Source organism: Paramacrobiotus metropolitanus, unplaced genomic scaffold (genome assembly GCF_019649055.1).
Source record: "Paramacrobiotus metropolitanus isolate TYO unplaced genomic scaffold, Prichtersi_v1.0 Parri_scaffold0000373, whole genome shotgun sequence".
Taxonomy (NCBI): domain Eukaryota; kingdom Metazoa; phylum Tardigrada; class Eutardigrada; order Parachela; family Macrobiotidae; genus Paramacrobiotus; species Paramacrobiotus metropolitanus.
In genome coordinates, this window is record NW_026570593.1 from 1 (window position 1) to 26,230 (window position 26,230).

A 26,230-nucleotide genomic window follows, 5' to 3' on the forward strand; every position below is an offset into this window, starting at 1 on the left:
GCCCTCCGATTTCGGAGGAGGCGAAGGCGGAATGGAACCGCCTCCTCCTTGGATGCTGGACGGTGATGCGGGTGAATCCTGCGCCGCTCATGGCAGATGTGGCCACTGTGCCTGCACGGAGTAGGGTATGGAAGGATCCTGACAAGATGCCTTCTAACACGGCAGCGTAAAAGGGCCACCAGAGGCCCTTGACACCTTCCTGCTTCCAGTCACCTTCTTCGGAGGACGCCAGTAGGACGCAAAAGCTCGACCAAGCGAGTAACTATTTGGTTGTTTTGTTTTTGTTTAAGAGCATGTAATACTCTTTTGTGCTTTGTTTTCTTACGGGCTGAGGGCAGCCCTTGTTGGGAGGAGGGGCATGTGTCACGGTGTATACTGTAGCCGCCCGTGATGGCGATTAGCTATAGAAATGCTCCTGTTAATGGATTTTAGGCTGGATTATCAGTGTCTCTGATCTGGATTTATCCATTTTTATGTATTTTCTCCCATTTATGAATAAAAGGTATTATTTAGGGACACCCCATGTTTCCCCATATTGTAGATTATAGGATTTAGGTAGCACTACCTATGGCTGACCCACATCTTGCGAAATGCGATGATGAACGGCGAGGAGACGGAAGCCAGTTGGGTCTTGACGGCGGACACGTGGCAGGAGGTGCTGGCACATCTGGACACGGCGACGCAGACGCAGCTGCGCGCGGTCTGCCCAGCGTGGAACGCTCTCCTCACAACGCCGACCTTGACGGCCAACATCATCATCGAGACGGGCGGCGAAGCCATGAAGGACAAGTCTTATAACCACCACTTCACCCTGGCGGCACCCATCTTCTACTGCCTCAGTCGCTCCACTAAGCGCCTGCTCATAATCGCCCGCGACTATCACTTCGACCTGAAAGACTTCCTGGCCGTGGCCGAGGTGATGGCCTTCACGGTGCTACGGGCCCAGAACCGGATCCATCTGACGGCGCTATATGTGGTGGGCGGAACGCAGGTTCTGCCGGTACTGGGCTCACCGGACTGGTACTGGAGCGTCGCGCGACGTGAACAATGAGGTGTGCACCATCCGGAGCTGCAGGACCCGGAGCAGGAGGAGGATTTTCTGGCCCCTTGGGGGTCTCTGCCGTGCGATGCCCTCCATCTGGTCCGCTGCAGCGTCGACGTCGCGGTATCGTGGCAAGACACGGTGGCCACGCAGCCAGTGGACGCGCGTCTGCCGTTGAGCGGCGAGTGGCCGGGCGCGCTGTGGGACGCCGTGGAGGCCACGCTGCCGGTGCCTGGCGACGACCAGCTGCAGGAGCTTGCAGAGTTGCTGCAGTCTGCCAGCACTTCGGTGGAGGAGGATGATGAGGATTTTGAACTGCGGAAGACCGTTTGCCAAGTAAGTAGCCGTGTTTGTCTGGCGATTACCTTCTCTCCATTAAGAACTCACCATTAAGAGCGTGAACTGATAAACACTTGGATATTTAGGTTTAGAACAATACAGGAAGACAATTTAGTGGAAGGGAACATAAAATACAATATAAGTTGTTCAACTGGCAATGAAATGGCTACTGTGTTATGTCGTTCTGTTTCATCGATCGGCAAGTCAGTTTCCAACTTTCCATTATGTGTAGGTGTTGTGCGCGACGCAAACCGTGGATCCGCGGCCGTCGACGAATTACCGCGGGAAGCGCTGGTGCGCGGATGGACTGCAGGATCTGCGATTGGAGAAACTGTCGCGTACGGCTCTGCATTTGCTCATTATCCATTGCCTCAGTTCTTCCCAATGATTTGACCCATCAAGGCCATCGTCGTCGGATTTTCTTAGAAAGTTTTTTTTCCTGTTGGGTGTTTTTTTAATGTAGATTGTTTAATCGTTTGCACTTTTGTAACCGCAAGTGTCTGTGGCGGTTCTTGCTGGCAGGTCGAGTTGTGCTGCCTGGGTGTCCTTTGCCGCTTCTAGCGATTCCTCTGGTTTTCATGGATTCTGTTTTAACGTAACACTGCCTCGCATTTTATGACATAAGTTTGTGAACTGAAAGGCAAAGGTGCGACGCAGCGCAGTTACAAAAACATTTGGCGGAAAAAGTCAAAAAAAGGTTCTGCAAACAACCTAAATCGCACATCGGCGCATTGAACGAAAACATAAACCAAAAGATGTCCCATATCGTAACGAAAGCAGGCGGTGCATACTTGCATACCCGTACACGGATTACAAGTTCTTAGTAAATATGAAGAAACGATAATTACTTACGTTATTCGATGCAGTACTGTGCGGTAACTTCTATTCAAATAAGCGACTGCGACTGGCAGACAAAAACATATTTACTGTAAGAGCAGTGTAAATCATGCCTGCCGAGTTCATCGACGGGTTCACCACAGACACCAGTATGCGACGTGACGATCGGCACTGCCAAGCGCAATGCTAAGCCTATTTGAAACGTACTATTATCGCGTAGGTTGTCCAGACAAGCTGCCGGTAGCACGTTAATCCAGAGTCCAGATTCCGGTAGAGTTTTACGTATCCTCTAACTGGATTCGGAATTATATCCGGATTTCGGATTGACTGATAGAATCAGACGACTTCGTACACGTTAAATTTCTCGAGACATTTTTTTTGCTTGTACAGTTGTACCCACAATATTCCGCCGTATCCCACGGTATCCTCTACGTATCCTTACAATTTCAATTTCAATCATGTGTCCTTATAATTTTTTTACTTCCGTTCAATTGTTGCCGTATCTCTCCGTATCTCTGCCGTATCCTCTATGTATCCTACATGAACCCCGTTAAAAAACCTAAGAAACCTAAAAAAACCTAAGAACACTAAGAAAACATAATAATGGGATACATGGAGGATACGCAAAGTATATCGTGGGAATACTATGGGATACGTTAATTAAAAAGAATGACCACATTAACAATATTTGCAGTACGTGCAGATACACACTAAGGGATGTACCCAGCATCGGAGTATCCCACCGTATCCTTCATTGTATCCTGCTTAATCCAGGTTTAAGGGTCATTAGTAATGAAGCGGAATGGTTGAATCGTTTATCCTTTTTCAGCAGGCCAGCCGGCTTTAAAATTTATTCAACTGTGATTATTACTTAAATAAAAGCATACTGCAGTAACTCTCTTCAAAAGGCGGTAGCCGTATTCCGACATTAAATCGTCACACGTATGACTTGGGTTGATTAAAACCAGCCACCTGCGGGGTTATGAACACAAGAAAAGTACAGAAAACCAGGTTCATTCAAGAGCGCGTAATTATTTCTGCACTCTGGCTAAATGCGGGACAAAATTCACACACGCAGTTTAGATAAAAAGAGCACAATGATTTTCAAACAGGACGAACATATACTCCGTGCGAAGCATTTATGCGGCGCCTAGCGCGAAGCACTAGACGCTTCTCCGGAGTTTAGACGCTCGAGGACATAAAACGCGATACGCGACAGTTTCTCCACTTGCAAATCCTGCAAACCATCCACGCACCACTTCTTCCCGCGGTAATGCAGCGATGGAAGCGGATCCGCCGACTGCGTCGCGCATAAAGTCTGTGAAAAAAGAGAAAACCAAATTGTCCCTCGACCGTTCCGGGTTGTTACGTTAGCTTTCAGGATTATAGCTAAGTAGTAGTTTGTTTTACTGCGAAATCTTCATTTGTCATTAGTTTACCAACTAACTCACACCGTTAATATAGATTTCTATATTATTATTCAACATTTACTGATCATAATTGCAACAATTCGTAATTATTCGACCTGACTAAATCTAGAGATCATTTACATGCACTGAGTGCACTCGCAACGCAACACGCGGCTGAGCCGTGGCAGAGTGTCGGTCCTACCTTGCAGATCTCGGCAACAGATTCCCTCGCCTTTTCCGTCAGCTGGCCGTGTGCTGGGAAAGTTGCCAGCCACGTAGACACGCGACGCAGTTCGGCGTCATCCGGCGCTGGCAACTGCGCTTCCAGGGCACTCCACAGCGCGTTGCCGAAATCCCCGGTAAGGCGTTGGCGATGCACGAGAACAGCGGTCGCGCGCATCAGTTAACCCCAGTTTCGCACCTGGCATTTCAACGTCATGGTGCACTGTTTCAGGCGAATACTACCGCAAGCAAGATTACGCCATACTGCAATCGCGTTTTGTCCCGCGAAACTGGTGTCACTGTCACCGGAAAGCGGTGGATGAAGCGGGCATTCCAGGTTCTGGCGAGCGTTACACGTATGTCGCACCAGACACAACTCCAGCCCCACTAAGACGATGGCTTTCACCCGAATTCCATTACTGCGCTGAGTAATGAAGTTAAAAATGTGCAGCACTTTCTGGACTCCCATTTCACCCAATCGCCGCTTTCGGTCAGCCAGAAGAAGGTGTTGCGTGGACCGAGTGAGGAACTTGAAGAGAGCTGAGATGATAAAATACGCTGCATGATTGCCAGAACGAGAATCCCGCGTGAGTGCCAGGGTGTCGAAAACAAGATTCCCCATCAAATATGGTGAATCCAGGATGGCGTTCCATGTTGGGCACACACGGCGCAGTTTGGTCTGCGTTACCGTGTCCAGGCAGGAGAAAACTTCCGTCCACAATTCCGTTGGCAGCACAGCGAACGCCTCCACTGGTGACGTGTCAGCTAGCGGTTCCCGCAGTCGTTTAGCGGAAGCAATCAACGCGCTGTGCAATTTATTAAGACTATCCTGCAAAATCAAATTATCACTTGCCATATAATAATTACATGTACCACAGAATCAGATAAGAATAAGACTTTCCTGCAAAATCACATTAATGTGTTGCTACTCATGTATCTTTTACCATGGTGGGAGAGCGAAGTGGGCATGTGGAAGTTCTCGGCTGGGAATCGGTGGAGCTCCGGCTGCGCACCTGGTATGTGCGCGCCTGCGCACCTGCCGGTGTGTGCGCTTGCCGGTTTCCTTTCCCTGCACCTCAAACCCCCTTTATTTGGCTTTAGACAAATAACAGAACACAAAACAAGTCGGGTGTGGCGGGCGGTAAAGAAAAGTTTGCAACTGCACGCTAGCTTGGCAAAACTGAAATGAGCTGCGGTGCAAGCAGCGATGAACTCTAACACCGATCGGTGCCATGCTGGCGCTGGGAAAACAGGATGTGGGCGTAAAATGAAAAACAGAACAGACAGCACAACACTCGTACGCCACATTAATAACAATTAAAACATTTTTAATTAGACATTATCATACGTCGGTCTTGGCATATTGTATCGCAGAACATCTCGTCATACCTGTTCGTATTTCAAACTCGTATCGTTGGTTGCGGCTTCAGCATACCATCGACGCTGAATATACACCACACCACACCACCCGTCCGCAACCTCCACACCCTCCGCTTTGGCGGAACCAACATCACTGCAACCTGCAAACTTTTGCGACAATACTCTAGCCAGTGGCGCCACAAGATGTTCCGGTACGCGTAGAGTGCGCTTGACGAACGTCCATTTCTCCACATGTTCAGGCAAGTCCCTGCTGCATCTGCGATATTTATGCCCCATCAGTGGACAGCCATCATGCGCACTACTCTCTTCCACGAACAGGAATGAGTGAAATACCACGCGGAAAATAAGTTGTCTGATATCAAACCTATGCAAATTGTCGCAGACGATGTCACGTTCCATAACACCGACTGGTTTCAAGAATCTATGTACTGTACTTTCAAGTTTCACGTTTAAACTTGCAGGAGTGGCGTAACCACCATAGCATAACTGTATGAGCGCAGGTCTACATTGCGTACACCCTCGCTCTGGCAGTCTGTTGTGTTTTGTTGCGCGCCCACCTTACGCGTGCCGAACGCATGGTGTTCTGCGTGCACCCGCACTATGTGGCGGTTACGTGCACATTTCCTGCACTTGCTGCAGTCAGCTATGCAAAGTTGCCCACGAGGAAATTCTTTCGAATTTAGTCGGTGTTTTGTCATAGGTAGTGCTACCTATATCCTATAAATCTACAGTATGGGGAAACATGGGGTGTCCCTAAAGAATACCTTTTATTCATAAATGGGAGAAAATACATAAAAATGGATAAATCAAGATCAGAGACACTGATATTCCAGTAGAAAATCCATTAACAGGGGCACTTCCATAGCTAATCACCACCATGGGCGGTTACAGTATACACCGTGACACCCACGAGGAAATTCTTTCGAATTTAGTCGGTGTTTTATACGTAAATTCCTAGCAATTTCGCCGTTTCTCGCTTTCTGTAGCGTAGGCGTTTTGTAGCATTGCCAGGTATTTTGGCAGGCAGAATGACATCAGTTCTGATCTTGCGGTGTGAACCTTGCCAGGTCCACACCTTATAGCTGCACACCTGCAACCTGTCAGGGGATTGTTTTTATTTGGCAAGAAATTGCCTTCACAGCAAAGAAAGGCGCATTCGCAGACACTAATTTCTAGATAATTTAAATTTTACAAGACAACCAAATGGATTTTAATTCTTCAGCAAGAACACAATTAAATTCGTGATCGTGAGATTCGTGACGATTAATCAATAGGGTAGGACTTGTGCCGTGTCGAGCCCGCCTGGGCGATTGTGTCAGAGATACGCCCTCACCCTGAGCAGCGGTTACGTGGAAGACTCCTTGCCAACTGCTTTACAGCGAGCTGCTTTACACTCACTGAGTTCGTAAACCGCTAAAATAACGGAGCGCAGCGACCGCTAACTGTGCGGTTCGCCAAACTCCGCGCAGGTTTGTAGCCTAAATGAACCCAGCTTCGCTATGCTCCGCTATTGTCTTGGAACTTTCTTTTCGCTTAGTTATTGCTAATGTTCAAGTTCGCTAAAAATCCCGCTGGTTACAAAGAATTTATTGCAATTTTCTAACATTTTTACTGCGATTTCTGATTTATTTTTGAAAATCTGCCCGTCAGCGACACGCTTCGCGCGAAACGTGGCTGCTTTTTGGGTTCTGCTTGCATACAAGTGCGCTTGCGGAAAGTTTACTTCAAATTTTTTAAACAAAATTGATTTTCCTTCTTTAAAAATTTTCGCTAAGCTTCGCTCAGCAGTTGAAAAAAACTTTTTCCAAAATTTGAGTGCAGCTACGTTCCGCTAAGCTGGCCAAAAATTTGAGAATTTCCGCTTCGCTATGGACATCTTAGCGGTTTACGGACTTCAGCCTGCTTTCTGTCGTTTGCTTCTTGTCCAACAAAGGTGAAATTCTGCACATTTTGAATGTAACCGTAGATACAATCTTGTTGTGCTAATTTCTCTAGCGTCTTCTTTCTCAAGCCCATGTTTTTCGGGCTTGAGACGGGCACCGGTGACGTCAGCCGATACATTTTTTACGCGAAGGTGCTAACATCGTATGTGTCAGCTTTCCAGGACCGCGGGCACGGCCTGCGCCTGCAGTGTGAAGGATGCGCATCGGCTATGTGGACTGGAGTGCCGCGGTTCAAAGCCCCAATGGGCAGCAAGGACACCCGGGAAGACATGGAGGGGAGTTCGCGACGCCGCGCGGTGCATTCGGAGGACCTCATGGGTTCCACCCGCAGGCATGTGAGGAGGAGTGGCCTCTCCGTTCACCCGCGCACAGGCGGCTGCTAGGTTGTTTTGCTGTTTTTGCCGTATTTTTCTCCATCTACCAGTTTCTAAATCTGGTAGATTCTTTAGTTGCTAGATTTCGTCGTTTGAGGTGGATGCTTTTTCCTTTTTGCCCCGCAGCAAGGTGCTGCGAATGCCTTTGATGTGATGTACGTATGTGAGAGAGATAAAGTGGGCAGTGTGGTGGCGTTCAGTTTCCGTTTCCGTTTGCGCACAGGGGTGAACTAGCCGTTCATCCCCTTTTAGAGACTGGTAAATATTAAATTGTCCGTACTCCGTATCGGTATAAATAGTCGAAAAAGAACCACTTCGTAAATGCTTTGAAGTGAGTACTTTGTAATGATATCGGCACAGACTTTCGCTGCCATTCCCAGCTGGCTCAAACGGCTCAGTCTTAGCAGCCAATGAGAAGTGAGAGAACTATCCGTTGTACGGCGAGACACATCAACCAGACAAGCGCGGATGCACGTACGTACGACCACCGCAGCATTAAATTGTAGTATAATCAGCAGTGGTCTCCTGTCTCAGGCGACTGCCCTTCGTCCCAAAAATTCCTGATCATTAATTTTCTCCTGCACTTTCTGGCGTGGAATGTAGGATTTTTTTTCCAGTTTTTACAATAATCAAGTGTTCCCTTTTTCCTTTCTTAACGTGGTGTCGTATCCGGAATTTCTACCTTTTTCCGTTCGAAAGAGTGAACAAAATTTCAGACTGCAACATTGGCGAAATGGTTGAACAGGTAGGGTCGTTGTCCAGCAGTCCGCAAGTGGCGTTTCTCGCAAGCAGTTATAAATTTTGTAAACTTGTGAACAGCTCTTTGTGATGTTGACTTTGTCCTCCGTTTGCAGCTGCGTACCCGTAAGTACGTGTCACAGATAGAAGACAATATGGACCACTTTGAGATGCACTTACGAGGCGACTGCGTGGACGCTTGGGATGCCAGCGGTCACCTGCGCTTTGGTCGCGTGGTGGACGTCGCGGATGATGGACTCTTTATCGACTTTCTCTGTCCCGATCGCCGACGCGAATTGACGCCCTTCGACCGTGTCTTCAAAGTGCTTACGCCGCTGCACGAATGGGGTTCAGCTGAGCGCCCGACAGGGACATTGGAGGTGCTGCTGCGTCCCAACTCCCGCGGTCCCTGGACATGGATGCCGGCTGAGTTTTCACTCAAGCAGCGCCTGGAACGCGGCTGGCCGGGGGAGGTGGGCGTGGTGCAGTTACTCAATGCGGAGGGCGTGGCGGAGGGGCCCCTGCACGTTGTCCCGCCCCAACGGCTGCGCCAGTCGTGGAGCCGCCTTGCCAGCGCCAGCGGGCCGCGGAGTGATGCGGATTTGCGTGCCTATTACGGGGTTGAGTTCGCCTTCCACTCCATCCGTCCGGGGACGTTTTTCAAGGGACACGTTCGCTTGACGGCACAGCTGGCGCTCTTGTCGGAGGAAATGCAGTGGCGTCTGCTCGAAGAGTGGCGCGACAAAGTATTTCTGGAGGAATATGTGGGTTATCCGCTGCAGTTTGTTCAGCGCATGGATGACGGCTGCACCTGGATGTATATTGAACGACTGGACCTTGGATGGTGCTGCAAGCGCAAGGATGGCCGGAAGGTACCTTTACAAGGCGGAAACAAATTATTATTATTATATTATTTCTGATCTATGTTTTTTACCTATACGCGTTTATCGTTCAGTTTTTATGGGTGAGTAGTAAGTACTGCAGCATTAATGTTTTGCGCTTGTGCTGCTTGTGCAGGTGCGCTTCCATCGGTTTGCTAACCGCTTAATGAAGGCTCTCCCTGGGATGATCTATAAAACGCTGCGCCTGGCCACGGAGAGCCTTCCGGTGAACGACGAAGACCGACCGCGCTTGACTCTTCCCGTGGATGACGAAGACCGACTGCGTTTGCCCGTAGAATTGCTGCTGGACGTCTTCTCGCACATGGACACTATGCAGCAGACGCGCTTGTACCGCGTGTGCAGCAGCTGGTCGCTCGTCCTGCAGTCGCCGGTGCTGACCTCCTTCCTCATCATTCCCCGCCGCAGTGAAAAGCGTGCCGACTATCCCCTCACCGCCTGCCTGGTCCACCGCCTGAATTCGGCCACACAGCGCCTAATGATTCTGGATAGCGATAAGGAGCGGGTGAAGGAGACGAACCATGTCATGAAATTCCTGGCGTCCCGCTGCGGAGCGCTGCGCTTGAAGGCCATCTCGTTCGTCCGCCCCGAATGCACCCTGTTGTTGGAACCGTATCGGTATGTCATCAGCTGGTTGGACGTGGGTCCCAATAAACGGCGACACGGCTGGGAAATGAAGATGCCCACCCGCCTGGCGTTGGCTGGCGCGGACCCTGGAAGCGATGGAGAGGCGCCATTGGATTTGTGGAATCTTGTGGAAATGCATACTGCGTGCTCGGAGCGCAGTGGCGACCGAGAGAACGGGTCCGCGAGTTTCGCGAGAGTCCAAACGGAGTGGCAATGGCTTCAGAATGAGATAGACCAGTTGTGCGAGGTACGTACTGTACCGGTACTACACATGTTGATGTTGGGTAAAATTAATAGCCTATTTCAGATTGCACGGTTTGTGCTCCATTCGGCTCCGGTTCCATGTGGAACCTTCGGTTGCGGGTTGTTTTACGTCCGTTCGCGACGTTAGCAGCTGTAACCTAGCGTCGTGAGGTCACGCGTAAAAACTATCTGCCTTACGCGGATGCTTGCAACGGCTCAAACACATGAGTGAATGGTAGGCCAGCGTATGCTACCCGTGGATCTTTTTTGAGCACTCAGACCGCCGACCGTTAGCAGGGTGGTCACGTCCTCGCGCGCACTCGACTCGATTAATTTTTTCGTTGCTGTACGTGACCAAAGTGTAACCGCACAAAGATCTGAAGCAGTTTTCATCCTGCCAACGTACTGCTTATCTGACGCCGTGCGATTCGATGTACGGAGCCTCTACCGTATGCAATCTGAAATAGGCTAATACCGTACAATGGCGTACATACATACAGTTCTTTCCGATCTTAGATTTATAATAAAATTCGACATTTTCTTGAGCCATAGTCATGAAAATTCAATGGGAATTAAAATGTAATTAGTAAAATTTATTTATCCGATGGACTAATTGTTCAAGGCTCAAGGAATAGTGGCTTCCTGTTAAATTGTTATTTCTGTATTGTAGTCTGTTCTGGTGACGGATTCGGATGCTGACTGCTACGATACGCTGGGGGATCTGCTACTGGACAAATATTCGTACCTCGTGATGTGTAAGCTGGTTGAGTTCGTGGACATCTTATACGAAAATCTCAGTTTATGGATGGACAGTAGATAGTTTATTTGTCCTTATACGAAAATCTCAATTTACCTGACGTTTTTTTCTAGTGTCTTTTTTACGAGTTTTATGTGCTCTGTTTAATTTTCGTTGCTGTCCGGTTTTAATTATGGATTTTCTGTTTGACGCCTTCGAACACCAGCTTTGTATGAGGAAATCAGTCCGGTTTTATTTGGGGAATGGGGAAGATCCTGCTCTACAGTGGTGTGTTTGAGTCCGAGAGAAGAAAGTTTATAAAAAGTGTAAAATAAAAATGATGATGTTCGTTCAGCGGAATCGAACTTATGCATTCACAGATTTCAAGCCGGTTTTAATTAGAACACTGCATCCTACATTTCGCCTGTGTACAGTATTTTAGTTTAAGTACTTTTAAAGTATTAATTTTGTTTCTTTTTTTGCGGAACATGAGCGATGGCTTCCTGTATCAGATTCGCTTGTAGTAATCGACGTGTACCTAATTTACATATTGAAAACACTCCGGTAATAATAAGGTTGCAATAATAAGCATTTTTTGTCCTACGTTTTCGTATTTCTGGCTTCAGCAGAGCAGAATAAAAAATATAAAACTGAAAGGATCTGCTGTTGACTGGTTCCGGTGCCTAGAGTAGGAATATGCGTCCTTCCTTTCGTACGCCCTGTGCAATCGAAATGCTGACCACTGAGTGTACGACGAGTGCAGAGTTTGTTTGTTATTGGTCATTCGGTCTCGGACCGAATGTAAGACAATTTTGACGCCCACTGTACAGATACCTAATTACGGTAAATTATCGTAGCTTCGGAGAAGCACAACCGCCGTCAGACAACCCCGTAATTACCGGGTTGAGATACTTACAAAGAAACACAAAACCAAGCAAAAAACTGAAATACGCAAACACAACTAGTCTAAGACCAACAATCAAAAAGAAACACGGCACTTTCCCGTTTCCCACGGAAGGCAAGCAGTCATCGCACAACTGGATTCCGGGTGTGCAAATCTTCCATTTCCGATTGCAGCGGAACATCCGTCAGCGTTTGCGGGATGCCGGTTGAGTGTGTCTTGCGTCTTGCCGCTGGCGTCGCTGGTGGACCGCGAGGGGATCTCGGGGGCGCTGCTGGGAGACCGGGACCGGTTTGCACACGTCGGAGAGCTGGAGAAGCGTGAGTGGTTGCTGTTGGTGTTGTGGCTGTTGGAGCCGTTCCGGGGAGTGGGCGTGGCTGTTGCGCTGACTGACCGAGCGGGAGGACGGCTGCGAAGGCCCCCTGCGACCGTTGCTGGCCTGTCAGGTGGGAATCGGTGTGCCAATGTCCCATGCCGCCTCCTACAAGGCGGTTATGGGCTCGCTGTTCGTCTCCAGACTCCCGCGCCTCCAGACTCCCGCTTCTCGCGGATCTACGCAAATGACGGAGGTCTCACTAATCAATACATTCTATAGCATTTTCCGAGGTAGCTATTACAAAAAATTTAAAAAATCGCCAAGCCCAGAACAATTTGTGAGGATTTCATTAATTTACAATTTTTTAAAAACTAATTAACAACAAGTTTTAAAATTACTTACAAGTTTGTGAAAATAATTGTACAAACTTCTTCTAATTACAAAATATCACGGCTTTGTAACCTTTGTTGGTATCCACATCGCACTTTCTTTGCAGGGCGATCCGGACAGCTCGTTGTACCTACCATGGAACTGGACAAGCTGGTCTTTGGCCGTCTGCGGCAGTCCACCCGCCGGGCGCGACGCATTCCGACGCTGATCGATTCTTGTAGGCCAGCCAGTTCCACAGATCATGGATTTTGTCTTGGAACGACTCCGCTGCCAAAATTCAACCATACGGCCTCGTGTATCACAGTATCAGTATTACTAAATAGAAATAACATCCCAACCAAATTAGTACAGTACAAATATATTAAAAACTCCTGCTCTTTGAGCTGCTCTTCGAGGAAAGTTCGCTTAATATCGGCCTTAAGGGTAGCAACTTCTGCCACTTGAGATCCATGTCGTCCAGCAGCGCAGACGTACGTAGACGCGGCAGCCTCGCCGCCTAGTCGCTCTACTCGATGATCTGACTGCCGGCTGCGTTCAGGATGACCACTGTCCGTTCGATGGCGATAAAATCGCTCAGCAACACCTTCAACATGAACGCAAACGAAGTATTAAAATTTAACACAGTATAGAAAATAAAAGATAAAATACTGTATTTTATCTTTTATTTTGTGTGTGGTAGCGCGTGTTAACGTATCTGCTGAATGTCGTGGCGCTGCACGATGGAGATGCTGCCGTCGAAGAACGGCAGACAGGCCGATTTCGCGCCACTAGGGTTCCAGTCTTAAAATAATTCCTCACTATTCCATTTCAATAAATTTTTTGCTTAAAAGGATTACTCACTACTTATTCTTAATTTTTGTAACAAAAGGAAGACAGAAAAAGGACGTTTTGTGAGAGGAATTAAAAAGAAAAGAAATGTGAATTTTTCAAAGTTTTGGAAGATGAAAACTGTGTTGCGCTGCCACAGCGGGCGGTTGTGATTGCGTCAAGCGCCGGAAGTTCTTGAATTTTCATCATTTATAATTTTCAGCTTTGATATTTCTTTGAATCATAAATGAGACTAGATAGAAAGTTGAATTTCACAGGAATACAGATCATAATTGAGGAGAACGCTTATGAGCGTTACGTACCACATTTGCTAAACGGTTTTGCTTGCCGCATTGGCAGTCAAAATAATTAACAGTTGGAGTAAGACAAATAGAAAGATTTATTTCGCCATCTAACTTTCAAATTACAGCGACGGGTACGCGGCACATGGCAGAAATTATTATTAATTTATTATTTATATGAAAAAGAAAATGGCGAATGCTACAGACTGCAATTAAAATCAAAATCAACAAATTCAGAAATGGGATTTCATAAAATGTATTGAAAATTGCGCCGTACACCGGAAAGAGGCGTGGTCTTCATGGCGACCACCGCTCGGACGGCTGTCAGTAGGATTTTCGCTTGGCTGTTGTCAGACGCGTACTCCGTGAAAGCAAAGTTAGCAAACTCACGTCTTGTCAGGCACGCTCATTTTTTTATTTTTTGAACTGTAGTCTGACTAGTCTCGTGCAGCTGGATTAGGAATTTTATTTTTTCTATTTTTACTCCGCTGCGGATAAGTCGGACATTCTTTCCCGTGTATTTTTATGGTGGTGTAGCATGGCCAACGCTGCGGAATCAGACGATGGGCGCAGTAGCCCCCCGGGGGATTTCGCATGGGGCGCCACCCTGCCCGACGACGATCCAGTCATGAAAGACGCTGCCGTCGGCCGTCGTGACGCGATTCTCTTCGTCATCGACCTGTCCCGGCCCATGCACGCCCTGGCCACCCGCGCGGGGCAGGCCCCTGAGACGCCGTCGCAGTCCGCGCTGCGCCTGTCCCTCCACGCCGTCCGCACCGCCATTCGCCACCGCATCTTCGCACAGGATCATAGTCTCGCGGGGATCCTGCTGTACAATACCAGCCAGTCGGCGGGGACCCGCTTCCCGCACATCGTCGTGCACGAGGAACTGCGGGAGCCGGGCGTGGAGACCGTGCTGAAGATTGATCAACTGCTGGCCAGCAGTGCGCAGCAGCTGACAGCGGAGTATGGGTGTGTGGAGAAGTGCGCCGTGGGGGATGTGCTGTGGGCGTGTAACTCCTTGTTTGTCCATGCCCCCGTTAAGCTGGCGCGCAAGCAGATTTGTATCTTCACCGCCAACGACAATCCGCACGGGAAAGATAAGAAGTAAGTCGAGCAGCGGCCATATGCCAGTCTCCTAATGTGTTTCGTAACTTATTCTGTCGGATTTTATCCCAGTAAATTATTTTTATAATCTGTACATTTTTCTATTATTTTTACATTCTAGTCTGATTTTATTCAAGCAAATTAGTTTTATATTCTGTTTTATTTTTCCATTATTTTATATTCTACTCTGATTTTATTCAAGCAAATTATTTTTATATTCTGTATAACGTAGATCTAACTGCGATTTAGAAATAACTTCATTTTTAAAGAATAAAATTGAATATACATTGCAATATAAATATAAAAATTAAAATAATAATATAAAAAAATAAATATTAAAAATTGTATAAAGTTAGGGAAATCTTGAATTTTTTTAAATTTTAGTTTTCTAATTTCAAGATGATTTATGGAAAAATGATCGCAGATGCTGTATTCGTGTGGCACCGCTCTTGTTTCCTGTTTTTTTTTCTTGCTTTTGTGATATTTTGCCGCCACTTGCGTAAAACTTGAGACACCAAGTCTTAAAATTTTGCCAAAATGTTTTTGGAAATATCTCGTAGATAACCGAAATTAAAAAGAGAGCAAAATTCCCATATTCAACTGTAATTTTAATCTGCGATGTACATATTTTCCGTCAGGCCTGCACACCGTTGCAGGACCTATACACTATAATAAAAACAGAAAGTGAGACTTTCTGTATAAGAGTGTATACGGCTTGTTTCTTGCACGGTCTATGGGTAAATCTGTAACCAAAATGTTACACCCCTGTGATTGGCACAAGTTAGGGGTGTGGTTTACGGTATGCCAGTTAATACGGGCATACTGCTTATTACTGCATAGTCAGCATAGCTATCGCTAGAATGTGGTTGGGCTAATCACTATATAATAATCGCGTAAGCCTTAACGAAATTCCCACTCTGTCGAGTTCGCCAGCCCGATCCACTGAATCAAACTTCCATGTCTACGTGTCGTTCGATAGCCCTTACTGGGTAGATTTGCCATCGCAAGTCAGCTTTTAAACAGAAACAAACGTTTGAAGGAGAATTTCAAAAAACTTTAACATAGAAAGCCAATCGGAAAAGTTGAGAATCCACCACTGCAAAACCGACCATCCCACCACTGCCTCAACAGCTAAAAGCCTAAAACGCGTTTCGAGTCTTTCGACCAACTTTGCTGGGATGGGTTGAAAGTTCTTGAATCATGACAACGTATTATTTCGTGGCCTTGATTCTTGAAATTATAAATTTTCCATAAGCAAATGCCGTCGGAAAAAGTGAGATGTAGAAAAGAAGACCTAACAAAGCCTGTGAGTATGGAACTGCAAAACTTTTTCTCAAGGAGCTGCCGTTCGTAGTGGTTCGGCCAGTTAAAGTTGCAACGTTTCCATGGGCGGTTGCCATTGCCCTACTGATATGCCATTGAGGCAACAATTTGCGATGACCTGCGACTTGCGAGTCGCAGGTCCCGAGTACTCTTAATTTGTTATCTGTGGAAAAATGATGTCCAAAAAAAGTGGTACTGCATGTTTAGGGTTGATGATAAATTGTTGCATGTTTAGGGTTTAGGGACAGCAAGCTGGCAGCTGCATATCCCACATGAGCTTAGTTAATTTGTATTAACTGCATCAAATCTATATAGCTAGAAAGCTTTTTATTTGAGTGATTGCTTAGCGATCGTTAGCGCGTCATCCAGGGAGAATGCTTCATTGTTGAAAACGAGAGATTTTGCGAAACTTGAATAATTTCGTTAGTTCTTTATAGAAGGCGGAGCCGCAGGCGACGCCGAGCTGCGGCGCGAGCGGAGCTCGCGGAACAGCAAACGAGGCAACCTACTTTACATCTCCGACTAAACGAGCGAAGAAAGAAAAATAAGAAATATTACAACATCTCAAAATGGCTGTTTATGTATGTTTTGTAAAAAGTAAGTAATTTACCGTCAGTTGCGTTGTGAATGCAAAGCAACAGAAAACCAACTGAAAATCGAAAATTTTTTTGGTAATTTCATTGTCAAGCAACAGTGTTTAATTTATTCAGTCAGTGCCACTGCAACTTGCAGGGTTAATGCCTAATGGTATCTGTACACTGATATTCGAAACAGAGCGGCTGAGCGCGCGATTCTCGATGGCAAAAATGAGCAGCTAGATAAGTTATATGTGTTTAAACTACAGAGCTACTATTTTGCAACTTGGCTTAAAATCTGAAATTTTGAATGATACGAGTAGTTAATTAGTTGTTTATTTTTATGGTTCGCAGGATTCCTTCTGTAAAGCTAAGCCGAAAGCCGGTCCATTTCCAGAAAGAAAATATGAAAATTTCCATAGGCTCATGAGTCCTGTTAAGGGTTGCCTTGGCAGTCCGGTGACATTATAATAACAATAACATAATAATTCTGTGATTTCTTGATATTAATAGTAGTTGAAAACAGGTATTTTTTGCATTGAATTATTCATCTCTTTATTTATTCCGCGCAATTTGCGCGGGGTCTACTAGTAGCCTAATAATTATAGAAGTATTCCATGTGGTTTGTATCCAGTTCCCGTTTATCCCGATTATTTCCCTTTCCCATCCAGGCCTGACGGAGCTATTTCCGTAGGAAATGTCACTTTAGTGTTTTTTTTATTTTATTTAATCCACAAATAAGAGTATTTCTAAAAGTAGCATAATTTTTTTCCGCTGTTGAACCGTCCGGTGACTAATACAGTACTCGTATATTTCGTGATAATTATTGTCGGTCATTGGCAAGTTGATTTGGCCATTCAGTTGAAATAATTGCGCTGTTAATAGCTAATAATGTTATTAATAAGTTCAGTAAATGTTAATTTGATAAATAGGAGTACAAAGTACTTACATGCTCTCCACAGGGCTAACACGACCATTTCCAAACCGGACAAGCTGACACGAGTTGTCCGCTGTAACTGTAGCTATCACCATAAAATTACTGAATTGACTGCAATTAATTTATATTTATTTTTTTTGAATTTTTATTCCATAGTTTGTGTGATAATGTATTTTCAATGAGTGAATAATAATCATAGATTTAATTTGGTCATAATTTATTACGGATGCAATTTTTCTTTGAAACAGAGCCACAGCCTTTGCTCGCCAGAAAGCATTCGATGCCATGGCATACAAAATCGAAACGATCATTTTCCCGTTGGTGCGCGTCGAACCAGCCGGGCAGTTCAACATGCAGCTCTTCTGGCAGGGCATCGTCCAGGGCAACGGCGAGGAGGGGATGGCGGTCGGGCGCAGCGGCCTGGGCGATTGGCGGGATCTGGAGGCGCCCATCCGCATCAAGGACGCCGACACCCGGCACGTGGCCCGCCTCACGCTGTCCTTCGGCGACGGACTGGAGTGCGCCGTGTCGGTGTACAGTCTCACGCGCGAAGCCAAGCGTCCCATCCCCGTCAAACTCTCCAAACACACGCACGAAGAAGTACGCAACTGGCCATAATAACCATTTTATTAGCCAATATGTCTCGCGTGAATATAGCTTTTTTAACTTGCATGTTTGATGTTGAAGTGGTCGTTTATTTAAAAAAAAATTAAATTCCTTTTGAATTTGAAAAGCGTGGCAACAATATTTAGAGCTAGTTCCGGTTAAAAAAAAACATTCGTTTTTTGCGAAATATGTTCGACATTAATTTTTCCGTATTCATTTTGATTTTTCCAAATTTGACTGACGGTAAATGAAATGTTGTTGCTGTGATTAACTGTTTTCGATATGTTATGTACCTGTATTGCATCATTTGCATGAAACAAAACTGCAAAAAGTTTCATTTGCATGAAACTTTTCAGCGTAAGTTTATGTTTATGCAAAATTTTTAGTAACATTATTTTAAAAGATTAATATATTATTTTTTTATATAAGAAAATTTTCAGCGTATTTTTTAGTATGAGTGCTGTATTTTTACAGAAAATTCATAAAGCAGAAAACTGTAGATGATATAGAAATGATAAATATTGAGAATTATCTAGGTTTTCACGTGTATTGCAGGTAAAAACACAACGGCTGTGCGTGGATATGGAGAAGCAGGACGTGCTGCTGCCGAGCGCTGTGAAGCACTTCCTCACCTACGACAACCGCCAGCTGTACTTCACCGCGCATGAAATGGAACAGCTGAAATGCTTCGGGCCGCCCGGCTTCTGGATTATTTGCTTCAAAGCCCTGAAGCATCTGGACCCCGTCTTCCACTTCCGCGCCGCCCACTTCCTGTACCCCAACGAAGTGGCCATGCGGGGATCAACGAAGCTGTTCGCGGCGCTGCTGATCAAGTGCCTGGAGAAGCAAGTCATGGCACTGTGCCGCTACATTCCGCGCCCTCGTGAGCCGCCGCAGTTGGTGGCGTTGGTGCCGCAGGATACGCAGCGCGACGCGAACGGGAAGCAGACCACGCCCAGCGGGTTCCTCATCGTCTTCCAGCCGTTTGCCGATGATCTGAGGGAGAGGGTGGCGCTGGAGTACAACCGGCCGACGGCCAGTGCGACGGCGGTGGAAAAAGCCACGGTAAGGATTTTTGCGGTGTGTGCGCGGTCGTCCTGCCGACGAGGGAAAAGCGGGGAAATCGTAGTACAGTGGCTAACGAGTGCGGCGGTTTATTGATTTTCCCGAGCGTGCATGCCTTGCATTTAGCATGTGAAGCGAGTAAATCCTTTCTGTAGACGTGATTAATGCTACAATGTTTCTACCAAAAATTGTTATTTTTAATTTTACTACGTAACTAGGTATTTAATATTTTACGTATTTAGGTTTTTGTTCAAATTACTACATTACAGTGGACTTCATAAATGTGGTTACACGTAGCCACCCGTATGCATAGCGCTATCGGCTTTAAGTGTAACCACATTTATGAAGTCCATTGTACATTATTCTCAATACGTATATGGATGAGCAGTGATCACAATAAGAATTTATTATTTATTCATTTTCTTCTTAATATTATATTCATTTTTGTATTTTATTCTTATTATGTATTATCATGTGTTAGTATTGAGAAGTGATTAAATATTAAATAAATTTCTATCATTTTATTCAGTGTGCACCAGCGCTGACTTATATCCTGTGAAAAAGGCCATTGCCGAAAGATATATTTAGGATAAAAAAAATTTTCAAATAATATTGTGTATCTGCGTAAATAATTGTACTTACGTAAATTGTATGCTCTTTTGCTGGAAACCGTTGGTCACTGAATTAGTACGAGTATTTATTTTTTTTAATTTACTACATTACTTCATTTTCAGTTTGTACAGGGACGGACGAGCTGTGCTCACAAAAAGAATATTTCATTTTTTCATAATATTTATTGAAATGTTCATTTTAGTTTTATTATTATGTGATATTATTATTATTAATCAGAACTGTGCTGGAAATCAGCGATTATCGATTGATTATTTTTTTAAACATTAAAAATTTTATCTATTTTTTAAATTTCAATAAATTATTTTTAGTCATCGTTTGAATAATTATTTTGAGATTAATCCGGGCTACTTGAATTACATGGTAATTTATTTGTTAACCTAACCGCATCGTCGGCGTTTAAACCCGGCTTTTTTTTCCGCAGGAGCACGTCAAGCGCCTCCATATCTCCTGCCAACCCCAGAGCACGTACAACCCGGTGTTGATCAAGCACCGTCGCACGGTGGAGTCCGTGGCGCTGAAGGAGAAAGTGGAGAAGGAAACGGCGGAGCAGCGGCTTGAGAAGGACCGGTTGATGGACCAGACCTGGCCACGGGTCGATGAGCAGGAGAGCGGGCCGGTGCGCTGATGCGGGAGTTTGCGGGACTGGTCTATCCCCCGGGGTATGTGCCGCACGACCCGGCGGAGGCGCAGCCCGAGAAACGCGCGGCGTCCGGCGGTCGCAAGGCGGCTGCGAAGAAGGCTCGGGTGGGCGACGTTGCCGTTCCCGCCGCCACCGCTCCCATTCCCGCCGCGCCCCTTCCCGCCGCGCCCCTTCCCGCCGCGCCCATTCCCACGATCGAGGAGATTAAGCGCGCTTCCATCGATGGGACGCTGAACAAGTTCACCCGGGCGATCCTGAAGCAGGTACGCATTGCCGACCGGCTTATCGCTGAACACTCATTACTTATGTGTTCGTATTTATACAGTTTTTATCCGATTTTTAGATCAATTAATTAAATTTTTTTTCATTTTCCTAATTTTTTTATTCTGCTTTTTTAATTACTTTTCTTACTTTGAATTGTATTTTTACCTACTTAAATAGCGATCGTTAAAAAATTTGATGCAATTATTTATTAGCCAAACACATTACTAATTAGAAAAATACATCACAGTATTTTAATGTATTTTTAGCTTAACTTAATTTTAGAAGCAGTCTTGTCTGGTTATTGTTGTGATATTTACGAATCGAAATAAAGAAGCAGCGACGTTAAAGTATTTTTATAGTTCATGTTTTAATTCAGATCAAATTATAATCCAGATAAATATTAAATGCAATTTATTTTTCGGATTTAATTCAGCATTAATTTTTTTAATCATATTCTGGTTTAGACTGCGCAGGTTGCTCTCTGCTTTTTAATTGTTTCACAATTTTCGCTTTCAATATATTTGATGATTTAAATTTCCGTTATATTTTCTCAATTTTATAACACCCGGTTATTTGCTATCTGTAATTTATTTTGCTTTATTTCTGTTTTTTTACAACAGGCTTTTTCTAGCTTTCTAACGGTCCGTTTATTTTATTGTCCTTCTTAATTGATTTCTGTTTTTTTAAACTTTCTGAAGAAACAGAATATTTGCCGGTCTTAGTATTTTTTCAACGGTTTACTGGATTCAGATTTGGTTTTTGATTGTGGCTTTTTTCCCTTGCAGTTTTGCGTATTCAACAACCTGTTTCCCACTGAAAACGCAACTACAAGAAGGATGACTTAATTGTCGGCATCACGAGCCACTTCGCTAGGGAAGGCTGGGCCATCTGGCCGTGAACGTTGGCGCCTTTGGATGCTTTGTGGAGTGTGGTATTTAAAGTATTTCACAGTTTCTGTGAAAGCTTTTTGAGTGTGTTATTATGCCGGTGATTTTGGCGTTACCCGGTAATTTTACAGATTTTTTTTAGAGAAATAATATACATGGGAAGCTTTAATTTTTTGAATGGTGTATTTGCCTTTACAACCGGTTGGTTTTTTTTATCGTTTTACAATGTACCCGGAGCGTTTTTCTTTGACGGTGTACGAGTATAATTTTAAAGTTTATATGACAATAAAGGCGCGACGTTTTTCACGGTCAGCAGTACTTATCGAGATATACCGTGCGTTAGCAGAACGATTATAGCTCATTACTACCGTGGGAAATTTGTGCGGTTTGTATTTGCATCGGAATTCCCAATATTTTCTTGCACGCCAAAGACTGCGAATAAAATGCAACATTTATGGTAAAATATCATTCGGCTGACGGTAGCCTGAATAATAATAACCTGGGATGAAAAAGTCTTTTTCCGCTGCTGCGGTGTTGATATATCGGTGCCGGTATAAATGCGGTTGTGCCGGAGATGCTGGTGATCGGCGCCAAGACTGTCGTCGTAATTTTATTCGTTCAAATTTCTGTTTTCATTTGAATTATATTTTTGTAAACTATGATGTAAAAATTCCCGCTGTGATTAAAGAACATCTTAAATAGATATTTTGTAAATTTTTATTTTGAACTTTTCTCACATTTTAAATTATTATCATAAGATTTTCTAGCCAAATTGTTAATAGTCCATATTTTTCCTCTAGAAAACACTAGATTATACAAAAACATGAGAATAAAAAACTTTTTTTTCCTTTTTCTTTAAATTATTTTAATGTTTACAGTGTTTTAGTGTTGTTTACTTTAATTTTTTCCAATATTCTTTGTTAGTTTTAGATTTTATTTTTTCTCTCCAGAAAGCGTAAACCGGGAAGCGGTTTACATCTTTCATAAATGAAGTTCAGACTTGTGCATGCGGGCACTGCAGTGCACATGTTGCACAGAATATTTCAGAGTCATTGATTTAATTTTTTTAGACATACTACGGTAGTATACTGTCTTTACAAGAGATGAGATTTTTCTGAATTTACACCCGGAAAATGTGCCCTGGTAAGTTTCTCACAGCCTTTACGTAATCAGGAACGGTAAATTTAAAATTGTAAAACCTTAGGAATTATTCTAAAAATAAAACAAATTAAAATATAAAAACAGACAGACGGTACTCTGTATATGCGTAGGAAATATCCCACACTTTGATGGCGTGTTAATGAATTTCTGCTGCGGTACGTGCGGTTTTATCCCGGTGATGGCGCTGATCATCGACCACTACATCAAGCAAACAAAAGTCCCGCCGGCCGACGCCGATTCCGATTTGCGCAGAATGCTGCCGTTTCTGAAAAAAAAACAGTATAGGTTCTGGATCAAGGAGCCTGCCATCATCTTTATTTTCATCGCGCGGAGACGTATCCTTTCAATTTTTATCACCGTATCCTTTCAACGGGTTACTAAGATAATCACTCAGTGTTGCTTTACTGTCAGTTTTGGAACTTTACTTACTGTTTACTGTCGCATACTTTTGTTTTACTTTACTGTTACTGTTTTTCTGCCCAAACCTTTACTGTTTATTTACTGTTTACTTTTACTAAGTAAACCAGTAATACTTTTTGCAAGCCAAAAATTTCAGTCAAGAAAAGGAAAGGAAAGGAGCCAAGGAAAGTTACACGGTGCACGGCATGAGAGCACACTGCGCCGTGCACCAACTGCACGTCAGTCTTGTTCATTTGGATTTTGGCAATAAATTTCGCTACAAGCAGACAAATTTCGCGCGAAGCGCGAAGGTAACAAGCAATTTTCGGTTGAAATCTCTGTAAATTCCAATAAAAATCGTAGTAACAAATCTAACAATTTTCCTTTACTGTTTACTTACTGCTTACTGTCAGCCCGAAATCTTTACTTACTTTTACTGTTACTGTTCTAAAAAAACTTTACTGTTTATTTACTGTTTAATATTAGGCTACTGTTTACTGTTTACTGCCGGTTTACTTACTGTTTACTAAGTAAAGCAACATTGAATCACTGCATGGGGACACCAAAAATCACGCATCATATCACTTCAGAACACAATACCCTTCGTTCAATATCTTAAACAAGAGAAAATATTTTTATTCAACGGTAGAATTAATAATATTTTATAACATTTTATTAGTGTGAATCCGCACAAACGAGTTAGGATATGAACAGTTTACAAACGAGGAAGAATAAACAGAGAATACGTGTACCGTAAATACTTGGCGGTCGTCTGTGAGTTTGGGGTGCAAGACGTTGAATAGTGGCTGCGACAGCAATGCGGCGCTGACGAACGTGTGGGCCAAAGTGTACACAATTTTTAAGAAACAACGCAAGGATCGCTGCCTTTTCTTTTTTGCTTCTGTTTTAAAAAAAACTGAAAAAGTAAGGAAAGAAGGACAGAAAAGAGGAGTTTCGAAACAAATCCTTTATATTTCATGATATTCAGTAATAATCTAACTGCACTAACCTGACTGCACTTAGGTTAGTTCAATATACCTTTTTTATGATGATCAATAAATATTGAAAAATGTAAAACAAAAGAGTTAACAAGAACCTTATAACTTCCTTTCCATACCTCTTAAACTTACAACAGCATTCGTAAAAACTGGGCTTGTTGTAAAACCTGCAGCACTTTTTCTGATATCTTAATTAGCAATAACTGCAGCGCAAGAAAGTAGTGAGTTTGGGCAACAAGCATGCAACATTCGTACATTTATTCAACAATTTCTGCGAGACTCGCGTTCGCGAAGTATTGTCGTAGGCATAATCCCAAGCAAATTCTGAAAGGGGTTGGAGAAAATAATTGAATCGCTGCTAAGCAATTTTTGCAGCATCGCAACTCCATAGAGTTACAGTGCTACTGCTACCAAAAGCCGCTTTCCTCGATCGCCACCATTGAGTGTGTATTAATCGGAATAAAAGGCTTTACTAATACTCTGGCTTAGTCGAATTGTTTTCTTTGTTTGGTTGTTTCCCGAGGCGCCAATGGTTTTTGTCAGTTTTGATGTCCCGCTGTCATTAAACAAATACAGGGTGGTCACGCCAAGTGTGGGAAGTTTCTCATAAAATTTCCCATAAATCATCTACCACCAAACAAAAACTTATCAAATGTTTATATGATCCCTGTGTGTGTCCAACGTCTTTTGCACTTCAGGTTTCCATGGTGAGAGAGTGCTCTCCGGATTATAGTTGAAGAAAAACTAGAACAGACCAGCTGAAAAAAGCGGTTCGACGCATCGAACTTGTTTGTTCTTGCCCATTTAAAAATTTGCCTAAAAATTCTGTCGATATTATAGTCTACAAACAATAGCACTAAACTGTTTGCCATTCAGTCCTTCTGCGAATAAGTCTATACCCCAACCGATTTCAATCAGGCGTTTGTGACCTTTGCAGCCTGACTGTAAACACCCAAAAACTGGAGGGTGACCTCCGTTGCTTGCTCGCCGTACAGTCGCAGGGTGCCTTATGTGAATGTTTTTGAAAAAAACCTTGTTTAAGAAACCCTGAGCGTCAATTAAAGATTTTTTATCATCACAGCAAGCCCATGATATTCCGTTTCCAGATGTAAACAGCAGCTACAACTTTTTTATCTCCAGCTTTGTCGGTTTTTTGTTCAACTTATTCGGCACAACTATCTCCCCGCCTACGCGATAGATTTTAGGCAAAATGTTAAATTTGTACGATGTTATCCATGTCTCATGCATGGAAAGTATCAGTTCGAGGTTACCACATTATGTGCGCTAGGCAGCCCTATTGTTCTTAAGATGCTTTATTACATACAAGTCTATGGGAAAGACAACTTATTCCGTGGCTACCGCGGGCTCGGGTAGAGTACGATTTTTTTGCTAACTTGTAACGAACACCTTTTGGATCCCTTAATAGTTTGCAAAATCCCACACGAAAAAATGTCTGTCGGTGAATTGTTTATGGGGGCAGTTATAAGCGCCCAAAATCCGACCACCACCCCATCCCCAAAATCCCCTTGGCTCGCTACTGGCATTCCAGAACGTACCGGTTTTAACATTTCTGGATCCGTAATAAAAAGTTACACAAACAATGTTAAGAATGTAAAAGCAGAACGATCAATAGAACTATTTTATAATTTATTTTATGTAACTGCCCACACTTGGCGTGACCAACCTGTATTTCTGGATTCCCGGTGCTAGGATGAATCCGCAGCGCTAGTGTAGTTGAGCGATAAAGTGCTGCGCCAATTTCCCAAAACTGAATGCTCGGTCGTCAAAACGTCCAAAGGCCAGAACTATCTATGGCAGATTATTCTGCGGAGAATTGCCCACAGCGAAATGTTATTTTATTTGTTCTGATTCTGAGTCTAATGAATTGGGTTTTATTTATTCAATTACATTCATATTCTTCTTAGTTTACCATTATTGTTCGAAATTTTTTCGAAGCAAAAAACAAAACTAGAGTGTCACTAACCAGATGCATTTGATTGTGTTCACGGTTCACCAGTTTGCGCAGCCACTTTCCAAAGCATGCCTCCACTCTACGATTGTTCGGTACCCGCACGTATCCCATTCTCAAAGGTAAACCGACATTAGATACGAAGCTTTAAAAAGTAACCA

At 44.1% G+C, this 26,230-nt stretch overlaps 4 protein-coding genes across 4 annotated transcripts; 2 read left to right on the forward strand and 2 right to left on the reverse strand.

Moving 5' to 3' along the window:
* Window positions 1-3,292: 3,292 nt before the first annotated feature.
* LOC129602256 (uncharacterized) lies at window positions 3,293-4,213 on the reverse strand. The gene is made up of 2 exons (XM_055501250.1): window positions 3,830-4,213; window positions 3,293-3,536 (listed from the first exon to the last, which is right to left on the reverse strand). Exons 1-2 carry the CDS (start codon window positions 4,025-4,027, stop codon window positions 3,369-3,371), a joined length of 366 nt encoding a protein of 121 aa, XP_055357225.1. The 5' UTR covers window positions 4,028-4,213; the 3' UTR covers window positions 3,293-3,368.
* LOC129602252 (uncharacterized) lies at window positions 4,031-5,505 on the reverse strand. Its single transcript, XM_055501247.1, has 2 exons — window positions 5,239-5,505; window positions 4,031-4,678 (listed from the first exon to the last, which is right to left on the reverse strand). The coding sequence occupies exons 1-2, from the start codon at window positions 5,503-5,505 to the stop codon at window positions 4,031-4,033; spliced, it is 915 nt and encodes a 304-aa protein (XP_055357222.1).
* An 8,443-nt stretch (window positions 5,506-13,948) lies between these two features.
* On the forward strand, window positions 13,949-20,376 carry LOC129602253 (X-ray repair cross-complementing protein 5-like). The gene is made up of 4 exons (XM_055501248.1): window positions 13,949-14,612; window positions 17,696-18,047; window positions 18,609-19,118; window positions 20,173-20,376. Exons 1-4 carry the CDS (start codon window positions 14,044-14,046, stop codon window positions 20,374-20,376), a joined length of 1,635 nt encoding a protein of 544 aa, XP_055357223.1. The 5' UTR covers window positions 13,949-14,043.
* On the forward strand, window positions 20,316-21,633 carry LOC129602255 (60S ribosomal protein L22-like). Its single transcript, XM_055501249.1, has 2 exons — window positions 20,316-20,654; window positions 21,441-21,633. The coding sequence occupies exons 1-2, from the start codon at window positions 20,376-20,378 to the stop codon at window positions 21,498-21,500; spliced, it is 339 nt and encodes a 112-aa protein (XP_055357224.1). The 5' UTR covers window positions 20,316-20,375; the 3' UTR covers window positions 21,501-21,633.
* Window positions 21,634-26,230: the final 4,597 nt, after the last annotated feature.